A 10,880-nucleotide genomic window follows, 5' to 3' on the forward strand; every position below is an offset into this window, starting at 1 on the left:
CTGACGCCACTTCCGCGCTTGTGTACAAAGTCTAAGGAGAGTCATTGCAAGTATTTCCAAACAAAATTGGAAACATTTCTCAGTCCCAGATTCATGTCTTATCGTCATTTTTGCAACGAATGACCTTCATTGAGATGATATATGAAAAAAACCAGTGGCGTCAGGTTGCAACATTCTTTCCAATACTTCTGTTGACGCAATGGTTTAAGTCGAAGGATACACTCGCAAGTGTGGATTCTTAATTTACGAATTCAGTCGGCGCTTCGTGCCTCGTGAATTCTTAAATCATGAATCCACACTTTCTCGTGTATTCTCCTTAACATAAACCGCATTTGTTTTCCGCCCATGTTTACTTCTTCATTATATACCCCTTCTCAGTTTTGCTTTTCGTCACCGGGTCTCTGTGTGAGTAGGTTTTCAATTAGCCTGACTCCAATCTCGGTTGTTCTTCGTCTCTTGTCGGCCGCCAGATGTTGACGCTCTGATCGCTGCCTCCCGCTGCCAAGACGCCGTTGTTGGTATGGATGGCGGAGAGAGAGGTCGTGTGCTCGATGGTACGGATGGGGGAAGGATCATGGTTCGGCTCATGGATCTGGGAAAACAAAGATATAATGAAATGAAAAGGTTTGGTTAGGAGTCCTGTAATTACTTTACAAAGTTGCAAAAGTTGATAACTATTCAACCTTAACCAGTTCGCGCCGGAGGCCGCGTATACACGCAAAAGCTTTGCTGTATTCGGAATGGATGACAGATAAACTTGCAGGGAGCGAGGCCGGAAATATCTGTCACCGACACGCTCGCAGCGAGCGAGGCCGGAAATATGAGTGTGCTGCCCGAGGGTGATGGCTTCATCCCGCCTGGCTTGAGGTTGAGTGATAAGTAATTCCGCGCCTCATTCCGTTCTTGTCAAAATAATCCCGGCGCAAACTGGTTAAAGTAACCCATTAGCACCTGTACTACATTTTATCAAATTGTATTTATTCCCTAATAAATTCATAAACCATAGAGTGATAAGGCAGTTTTGGGCGGTACAGGGAGTAACGGGCAGGGATGGTTCAAGAGGCTCGTTTAAGAGAGTCAGTGTACTCACTTTGATGGTACGATCTGTGGAGCAGGTTACCACTGATCCCAGGCTGTGCAGGATACCAGTTACTTTGCTCTCGTGGCCGACGTCGTATGTCTGAAAGAACCAAAGCAAAAATGAAATCTTGTCATACACTCTAAATCTTAATATCCGTAACTCTTGAAGTAGACTGAAGCAGGCACAACGTGCTGTCCGTGTGCTTGCTTGAAGAAATTCGCAAGCTTTCTCGGGTGGGACTCGAACCAATGACCTCCAACTTTCTTCTCAGTGCAAGTAGCTGATGGAGGTATCTAGTGTTGTATCTGACTCGAACCAGCGAGCCTACGGTAACCACTCAACCACTGAGCTTGCCCTGGCTACAAGGCAAGCTCATTGTTTGAGTGGTTGAGTTTTTAAGACATTTGCAATAGTAAGCTGGAGGTTGTGGGTTCGAGTCCCACCCAAGCAGGCTTGTGAATTTTTACTCTCGCACGCTCTTTGAAAGCACTGTGAAAAAAAAATACTTATGTTGGTGAAAGGTTAACCAAATATGGAAGAAATAACTGTATATTAATGTCAGGAAATACTGACTAGCGTTACCTGTACTATGTCGAACTTTCCTTGGGTGGGGTCGATGACGTTCACTTTGCCATCTTTCCGTCCGACCCAGAGCTGACCCAAGCCGTAGGACATACACATGGGGAACTTATCCAGCTGAAAATGTAACAATTCAGGCCAAAAAGGAAATATGGTAGATTTTACGTTATTTTTGTTTGTTATTTTCTATTTGTATTTGATGATGATAATGATGTCATCATCATGTCACTGTACACATCTTGCAGTCAGTATCAATTTATGGTCAAAAAATGAACCTCGCATGAGATGCACGTGCTCAAACAACCACTTTCAAAAATAGGAGGGAAAAACCCCAAAACTCTTTATCGAAACAATAGGTATTTGGACTGAACTACTCAGACAATCTCATATATGCTCAGAAAGCAAAGAATGGGTATCACCCTTTTCACTTCAGAACCCATGCCTACATTTCTTGAGGTTACCTCAATTTTCTTGAGCAGTTTCCCCGCCCGGCGGTCGAACACGGCTATCGTCATGTCCTCACTTCCCGATATGATGTAGTCGTTGTCTGAGGCTAAACACAGGACCGGCATCTTGTGCAGCCGCAGTTTGCTGGACTGGTTATCGTCTGTCAGACAGGAACACACAAAGAAAGTAGGATTCACAGCTTTGTTGTAGTCAAGTACATTGCAATAAGTACGAGTACGAGTACCTTGCCATGAGTATGAGTATCTTACTATGATGACAACTTTGCCATGATTATGAGTACAAGTATTTTTTTTAAGAGTACGAGTACGAGGTTTTTTGTCATGAGTATGAGAACGAGTATTTTGCCAAGAGTATGAACACGAGTATGAGTACTTTGAGAACAGTATGAGTGTGAGTATGAGTATTTTGCCATGAGTACAAGTACGAGTACAAGTACCTAGCCATGAGTACTAGTATGAGCATGAGTACTAGTATGAGCATGAATACTTCGCCACAAGTACAAGTACCTTACAATGAGTACGAGTACGGGCACCTTACGACGAGTACGAGTACAAGTGTTTTGTCATGAGTTTGAGCACGAGTATGAGTATTTTGAAAACTGTATGAGTGTGAGTATGAGTATTTTGACAACAGTATCAGTGTGAGTATGAGTATTTTGGCAAGAGTATGAGCAGGATACGAGTGCTTTGCCATGAATATGAGCACAAGTACTTTGCCATGAGTACAAGTATGAGTACGAGTACCTAGCCATGATTACTAATATGAGCATGAGTACTTTGCCGTGAGTATTGCGTATTGGTATGAGCATGAGTATTCTGCCAAGAGTATGCGCGCAACTATGAGTATTTTGACAACAGTATAAGTGCGAGTATGAGTATTTTAAGTATGAGCACTGGTACTTTGCAAAGAGTACAAGTATGGGTACAAGTACCTAGCCATTAGTACTAGTATTCAGCATTAGTACTTTGCCATGAGTATGAGTACAAGTATGAGTATACTTTTAAAAGAACAAGTACTAAAATGTACTCGGATATAAGTACAAGCATGATAATGAGTAACCGTACAAAACCAGTTCTTCTGATTTGAAAATCACATGTGTGTGGAAAAACGCACACCTGGAGTTTTCTAGGCGTGTGATTTTTCTAGGCGTGTGATTCTGTGGTCCAAGCTGGGACTGAACAATCTGGAATTGTTTTTCAAAATATTCATCTTGGTTTACAATAAAGCCATATTCTCTTCACCAACATACTTTATTTTTCTCAAATTATGAAGTATAATTATGCCGTAAATGAATGCCGAGTTGTGCGGTACTGAGGGATTCAGGCGTGCGATTATTCGCACTTCTCAGGAAGCATTTAGGCGTGTGATGGCATGGGGGTGTGATTGCACGCCTCAAAACAGAAGGACTGCAAAACAGGAAATCACTTTATTGAAGAAATGTACAAATGTAGGTCCTGAAAGAATCAATTATGAAAGTGTTTTTGGACATGTTGGAAAAAACGTAATTGTTTAAATGTTGACATGTATATCTCACCTCTTCTGTCAAACATGTAGATGTGTTTATCGTAAGCACCGGCGTGCACCTCGTTCTGATGCAACACCGAACACAAGAAGGCAGAACTCCCTCTATAAAAACAACCATATACCAGAAACAAAGTATGAAAACTCTTCAAAATAACATTTATTTCTTGACAAAGTAAATACAGTCCCCAAAGATTCATTATTGCCAATTGTAATAAAGTAACACCCCCCCCAAAAAAATCATTCCCTTACCGAAATCCCTGTGTGGGCGCAGTACAGTCCGCGTTGATATCCCATAATTTGACCCACTGGTCCCACGACGCCGTACACATGATGTTGTCTCGCGACGTAATGTGCCAAACCCATCCCTAGAAAATATGAATATTCATGTATTAATGACTGCTGTGACGTTTACCATTGCTTTTTTTTTTAAATGTGAGGACAATATTAATGCATCCTTCCCCAAAAAGTAAAAAATTTGAATAGATTTATAAAGTGCCCCTTGAACAAAGACACTGACAAAATTGTGAACCATTAACATAGGGCTGGATAGCTCAGTTGGTAGAGCACCGGAACGGCAACCTGGAGGTCGCGGGTTCAAACCCTGCTCCATACAATTTCTTTGTTCAAATTTAAAACTAGATTTACAAAGCTCACTTTGTGGCCGCCCACAGATTTGAGCTTGGCGGCATCAATGGAACCTTGGCGATTACTGGCGTCCAGTTTTCGAAGATCCCACAAATGGAAGGAACGATCTCTGGATCCCGAGATACACAGGTCACCACCCTGAAAATATATAAAATCTTTCTTTTTACATACTCTGAATTTAAGAAAATGGTATCTACTATGACGGTTTGATTTTATTTCTTTGAAAGGACTCAGATATAGTTAAATATCAATAGAATTGATACAAGTTTATGTCGGGGCGATGAACATTTTAAAATTTGGTTTTTGCCCTCCTGAGAAGTAAGTTTAAAAACCCTGAGTACTCAGTGTACTCTCTACCTGGTAAGAAACAAATTCACAAGTTGACTCGGGTCGGACTCAAACCCAGAACCTCTGGCTTACTAGTGCAGACGTCCAACCACTTGACCACTGAGCTTGCCAGGGTTGGTTGGCTATATCTGATAAAGTAGCCGGTATCGCAAATTTGATTTTCTTCTTACAAATTTTTGTCACAAGCTCTCAAACAGCACTGAGCATACTGTGCATATAACAATTCTTTGGTGAAGGGTTAGGCCCCCCCAAAAAGTCTCCGGTTTCTGGTATGGAGCTGCCCAAAAAGTGGTGCGGCGACGCGGCTTTTTTTTTTTTTTTTAACCTGATTTTTTTTGCTTCAAATGTCGGCTGATGACTGCAAATGGTGCCCGACTAAACTTAGTGCAAATATATGGGAGTCCAGAGAGGCCATATAAAGCTTATTCTCGACCATAACCCAATCTAAAAACACGTTAAAATTGTGCAGCAGCAGGATTCCAGTCAAACCAGTGAGTTTGGCGGTTTTAAGACATCATCTTTCATTGAAAAAAAACCTTTTTCATTTTGCCGACGCGCATGGCTACGGCGACGCGTGCGCATACCAGAAACTGGAGACTTTTTTTTTTGGGCCTTACACTTTATTTGAAATTGACCCAATCACGATGAGCTATAACCTCTGACCTGCATCAGATGGACAGAGTCGATTTCTCCAAAGTGACCCGAGGTCAACTCGAAGTGCTCTGTTTTGGCCGGATCTGACCACAGTCTGTACTGCTCCTCGCGTTCCATGCACGCAAGCTGCCAGTTGAACTTGCTGTCATCGACTATGGAGCAAGATTAATAAAAAATTAGAGCACAATATCTTTAGACAGACACAAAAACTGAGAAGAATTCATGTCAGATTTTACATCTTCCAAACTCTAAACAAAGGTCACTGATTTTCCTATTGATGGGCGATTGTGTAGTTACTGCCCCTCTTTCATTTTGGTCCGTACAGTGGTTTTATCATTCCAAAATGACTTTAACCTGAAGCAGTCATCTTTTAAATTCTAATGACCCATTTTTTTGTAATTTTGTTAGCCTTTTTTGTAGTAGAAATGCCATTTTGCTATGCCTTTGTCAGTTGATGCCATGAGAATTGAGACACTTCTCCGCGCGCATCCAATAATTGCCATCTTTGTTTTCACGATGTGTTTTGTCGTCTTCATTGTCGTTTTACCCAAAAAATTTTCCTCAACAAATCAAAACCCCTACCCTCTACCCAAGACACCTCTGTTGGTTTTAAATATTGGGCAATTCCACGGTAACGGAAGGACGTTTTCACTCATTAAACAAAATTTCAAATGTGTGTATCACAGACACTGTTAATAGTTACAGCAAACAAATGACACAATGGTATTGGTATAATGCTACCTTCAATTTCCACACCTTTGGGGGGTCTGAATGCCTCCCGTTTATGAATTATGAATATTAATGAGGTCGGTAACGGAAGGACGGTAAAACGGACAAGGGTTTTCCAACTTACTCGCGTTTTGCGTAAACTCTGTGAATTTTATGGGGCAATTATATTTTAAAGGTAGGAAATGGAATCCCTGAAGCTTTATCTATACTATACCACCTTTCATTTGACTTTAAGTGTTTCGGTAATATAATTACAACGTTTTAAGTGGACTATAATTTGGTAACGGAAGGACGGTAACGGAAGGACAAAAGGTTTACTCAATTATAGCATGAACAAAATGTGAATTTACACTAATTATACAAGTGAAACAAATTGCTGAAATGTGTAACTGAATGTGAAATCAACAATATGCAGACCTGGCATAAATAATTATACCCAAAAAACTATTGAGATAAAGATAGAAGCCTGCTAATTAATGATAACAAAAGAAAAATGAAAACAACCTAAAACACATCATTCACGAACACAAGACAACTACAGAAATGAACTTCAAACCCATCACCTCAATCCTTAAAAGTTCAAATTCACAGTATTTGAACACTTGAGTATATTGGTTACATGTTTACCAACAACTTTTAATTATACCGGTAGGGTCAGTGGTTTACCTAAAGGGTGGGGGGGGGGGGGGACCAGCCTACATGTACAAGGTCAAAACATCTACTGGTAGAACTGATGGCTTCAGAATAAATGCTTTTAGGTGTTGCTTTTAATTGAACTCTAAATTCAATGTTTGAAATCAAATTACAATGATTTAGAGTAGTAACAATTAACTTATAAACATCCAAACTGAAGTTGTTAACTTGGGCATAATTTGTCAAAGATTGCACCTCACATGTCTTACACATGTAAATTGAATGAAAGTGCCCCAAAGTACCGGTACTTTCTTCCGTCTCATTTTTGACTTAATTGCTTCTGGAATGGCTTCACAGAAATTGTATTTTTCTCTATTGTCCATGAATGCTGATGGCAGCAACTTTATGATTTGATTTTCTGCAACAACTCCATACATGTACAAGTACTGGTACATCGGCATATATGTACATGTACATTGTACATGTTGTACATGCCTGTGCCATCCTTTGTAAAAAACACCTTGCCCTGCTTATCCCGCTTTTGTGAAGGTGGGTCACATGAATGTCCTTTCAATGCTCATTATACATGCATGTATTTGCAGTGATTTTCATTTTTCAAACATGAGAACAAATGTCGTAACATTTGAAAAAAATACGATTTGTCCTTCCGTTACCGTCCTTCCGTTACCAATTTGGTAACGGAAGGACGGGATTTAATTAATTTTAATTAAAAAACGACAAGTACAGCAGTGTCAGTTATAATGTCATATTGAAGGCCTACCTAAACTTGCTTTGCACAATAACTTTCAATGCATTCATACTGCAAGTTTTAAAATAAATTAAAAATATGTATTTTTCGGTAACGGAAGGACATTTTCGAAGGCTGAAATATTAGAAGTCACTGAAGCGAAACAAATTACGCAAAACATTAAAAACAAGTTTCAGTCAGTTTTTCAAGGCCAATACTTTCTCATGACAGAAACTGATGGCATTAGTACATATTTTTGTGTGTGTATTGGTAGAATACTTTCATATCACTTTTAATCACATTTTTAGGATTAAAACAGGATTATTACGTAATCCTATTTTTTGGTACCGAAATGTATCAAAAATAAAATTCCGACTTCAAATATTGAAAATATAGACTTTTAGCTTTCATTTGATGCCAAATTTGTTTAAGTCACATGTATTTTAATTTTTTGGTGTCATGTCCACTTTGGTGTGGAATTGCCCTATTGTTAACTATATGTATATTTCAATTTCCTTCAGTTTTTCTACTATTATGCCAAGTAAATAATTAATTAATTTATTGACCACTGTTTTAAATTATAGCTTTATTGGTTGTTTATTTCATAAGTTATTCACAAACGGGACCAGGCTCTGTATAAGCTTAGGCATTTTACCTGGTTCCCCCATCTGTCACCATTTATGTTTAATTGATCAAAGTGTTGTACATGTATTAGCATTCTATTAATTTTAGTTATTGTTGTAGTAAATAATTTGTTGCATTTGCATTATATTAATTTGTGACAAATGGAAATCAAACAATACAACAATACAATACAACTAGTTATGTGAGCCCAATTACCTAAAAGTGGATTTTTTTGTTCTCTTCAAAAAATTGGGTCTGCAACAACGCAATCTCCCTACTGAGGTCCCAAATTGTTTTGGAATAGGGGAATAATGAAGAACGTGTACCTGGTGTGACAGGATACTGCTTGGGCCATCGTTTGCCGATGCGGATCTTCCAAGTGGCGTCGTTGGAAATCAGCCGATGGAGCTCCTTGCAAACCAAACTCAGGCGATGGACGACCACCCTGGCATTAAGGAAAATATATACCAAATCATTGATTCCGGGCATTTCATAACAGCATTTATGTTGTAAATGATCCTTGTTAATGTTAAGCGAAGGATCACCGCTCTTAATAACACTGACGTAGTGATTTAGCAATACAGCTCTTAGGCTCCACTCGCAAAACAAGCGCATTCTTGACCACTTTCAAGACTTCAAGAGCCCAGCACATGGGACACACCACCTGTGCATACAGGTGCGCATACATATAGCGTGAAGTACGCACACCCTATTTCAGTCCTTCTGTTTTGAGGCGTGCAATCACACCCCCACGCCATCACACGCCTAAATGCTTCCTGAGAAGTGTGAATAATAGCACGCCTGAATCCCTCAGTACCACACACCTCGGCATACATTTACGGCATAATTATACTTCATAATTTGCGAAAAGTAAAGTACGTCGGTGAAGAGAATATGGCTTTATTGTAAACCAAGATGAATATTATAAAAAAAAAAACCCAAATTGTTCAGTCCCAGCTTGGACCACAGAATCACACACCTAAAAAAATCACACGCCTAGAAAAATCACACGCCTAGAAAAATCACACGCCTAGAAAAATCACACGCCTAGAAAAATCACACGCCTAGAAAAATCACACGCCTAGAAAAATCACACGTCTAGAAAAATCACACGCCTAGAAAAATTCAGGTGTGCGTTTTTCCACACACCTGTTTTTTTTTCAAATCAGAAGGACTGCTATTTTTATTCTGAGACTGAGTGAGCACAAAGCCATAGCGTCTTGGCGTGAGCATCAGGCGGCGTCGGCAATGCATTCGAATGTCACTCCTAGTGGTCTCCCCCAACTCTCCATTTCTTGCCGTTGAGGGGGTACTTGTGCACGGAGCCCATAAGTGATCTTACTGACGTTTCCCCACAAATTTATATGGGTAAACTTGGGATCAGTTCCTAAAGAAAATCACAACTTCTAGATGAAACCAGAATAAACTCCTTAATGACATGCACTAGGGGAAAACAGTTGTCTTTTAAACCCTACCTTGCATCGAGGAAGGAGATAATATTAAGCAAAATCTCCGGGGGGAGGGTGAGCAGGGTCCATCCGCCTGCATCCCTGTTAACGAGATCGACTCCGTCAACATCTTCATCTTGAGACATGGATGCTGAAAGGTCTTGGCTGTCGTCCAGAGATTGATCGCCTTCTTGGCAAGGTGATGCTGCACTCTGAGCCATTGGGGAAGCCTCTGGCACAGGGACGGGCGAGTTGCCCGTTTCAGTGTGTGGGGGCGACATTCTGCGAACTCAATTCTACACATGTATGACAGTCAGTGACAGCAATAAATGATTAACATTCATTCTAACTGTTAATGCCTTGGGAGAAAATGTTGCAACCTGACGCTACTTTTTTCTTCATGCATCATCTCAATGAAGGTCAGTCATTGCAAAAATGACTGCCCAATAGCCGTAGCCTTGTTGCCATCTGTAGTTCGTGGCTCCGTAGGATTTTTTTCTAAAAGGGAAGTAAAGTCCGACGTTTCATTAGGTCTGATTCCCCGCCCCCTGAATACAACATCACAACGATATTTAGCACTGAACCAGACTAGGCAACAAGGCTACGAATAACCATGGAGGAAGGAATTAATTCCTTCCTCCATGGAATAACGCGCAGTCAAAAATGATGATAAGACATGAATCTGGGACCGAGAAACATTTTCAATTTTGTTAGGAAATACTCAGAAAATTTTTTTGATCTCCAAGACTTTGTACACAACCACTGAAGTGGCATCATGTTGCAACATTTTTTTCCATGCCTTGAACTGTAATGTAATTGTAAAAGTAAAAACACAATGCATAAAGGATTCGATGTATAAACCATGAATAAACCAATATTGCAATAATTAAAAAAACGAAGAACATGGATGAGCGAATCACACACACTGGCATTGCACACACACAAACAACAAACGATTTCATTCAAGAATGATCTCCCATTCGCATCAAAATAAACTCATCCACCCACCACCGATGTCCAGGTGCCAATAAGATAAATGCAAAATTGCCGCTACTTACACGCTGGCACAAACACGATGACAAACAGCTAAAAATATATCAAACAAACGCAATGACTCACCATCTACACGACCCATACCGCGCGCACCAAAGCGGTTACTGAATGTGGCATGTGCGTTTGTTTTTGGAGATAGCGCCCTCACTCGGCAAAATGAGCTCAGTCTTAATATTTCGGCCGCTTAATTTCATATCTGATGTACATGTATTTCCAGCAACAATCATCATACTGAGCTGATGACCTCAATCGAATGATCCTAATTTAATCATTATCAATCGTGAATATTACTGCATAATTGGCAAGGATTATTTACAACACTGTAAATTATATTGAAAATGAAATG

General features: G+C 40.0%; 1 protein-coding gene across 3 annotated transcripts; it reads right to left on the bottom strand.

Moving 5' to 3' along the window:
- Window positions 1-222: 222 nt before the first annotated feature.
- On the bottom strand, window positions 223-10,664 carry LOC119723124 (F-box/WD repeat-containing protein 9-like). Of its 3 annotated transcripts, none has more exons than XM_038193668.1 (11): window positions 10,540-10,600; window positions 9,509-9,777; window positions 8,360-8,478; window positions 5,309-5,451; window positions 4,307-4,435; window positions 3,902-4,017; window positions 3,663-3,754; window positions 2,122-2,267; window positions 1,664-1,777; window positions 1,091-1,180; window positions 223-592 (listed from the first exon to the last, which is right to left on the bottom strand). In XM_038193668.1, the coding sequence occupies exons 2-11, from the start codon at window positions 9,760-9,762 to the stop codon at window positions 422-424; spliced, it is 1,374 nt and encodes a 457-aa protein (XP_038049596.1). In that variant the 5' UTR covers window positions 9,763-9,777; window positions 10,540-10,600; the 3' UTR covers window positions 223-421. The 3 variants fall into 3 exon arrangements, with proteins under 3 accessions (XP_038049596.1, XP_038049595.1, XP_038049594.1); XM_038193667.1 differs by having other exon boundaries at window positions 10,490-10,544; XM_038193666.1 differs by lacking the exon at window positions 10,540-10,600 and adding an exon at window positions 10,601-10,664 and having other exon boundaries at window positions 224-592.
- Between the last annotated feature and the right edge of the window lie 216 nt (window positions 10,665-10,880).

This window comes from Patiria miniata, unplaced genomic scaffold, assembly GCF_015706575.1.
Source record: "Patiria miniata isolate m_02_andy unplaced genomic scaffold, ASM1570657v1 HiC_scaffold_16, whole genome shotgun sequence".
NCBI classification, from domain to species: domain Eukaryota; kingdom Metazoa; phylum Echinodermata; class Asteroidea; order Valvatida; family Asterinidae; genus Patiria; species Patiria miniata.

What these genes read in the sequence shown, in the direction of transcription:
- LOC119723124 (XM_038193668.1), bottom strand. Translation starts at nt 9,762, where the DNA reads ATGTCGCCCCCACACACTGAAACGGGCAACTCGCCCGTCCCTGTGCCA. An exon ending in GCGCCCACACAGGGATTTCG is followed by an intron (nt 3,755 to 3,901) that starts GTAAGGGAATGA and finishes TTGTTTTTATAG; the next exon opens with AGGGAGTTCTGCCTTCTTGT. An exon ending in CTACATGTTTGACAGAAGAG is followed by an intron (nt 2,268 to 3,662) that starts GTGAGATATACA and finishes CCTGTCTGACAG; the next exon opens with ACGATAACCAGTCCAGCAAA.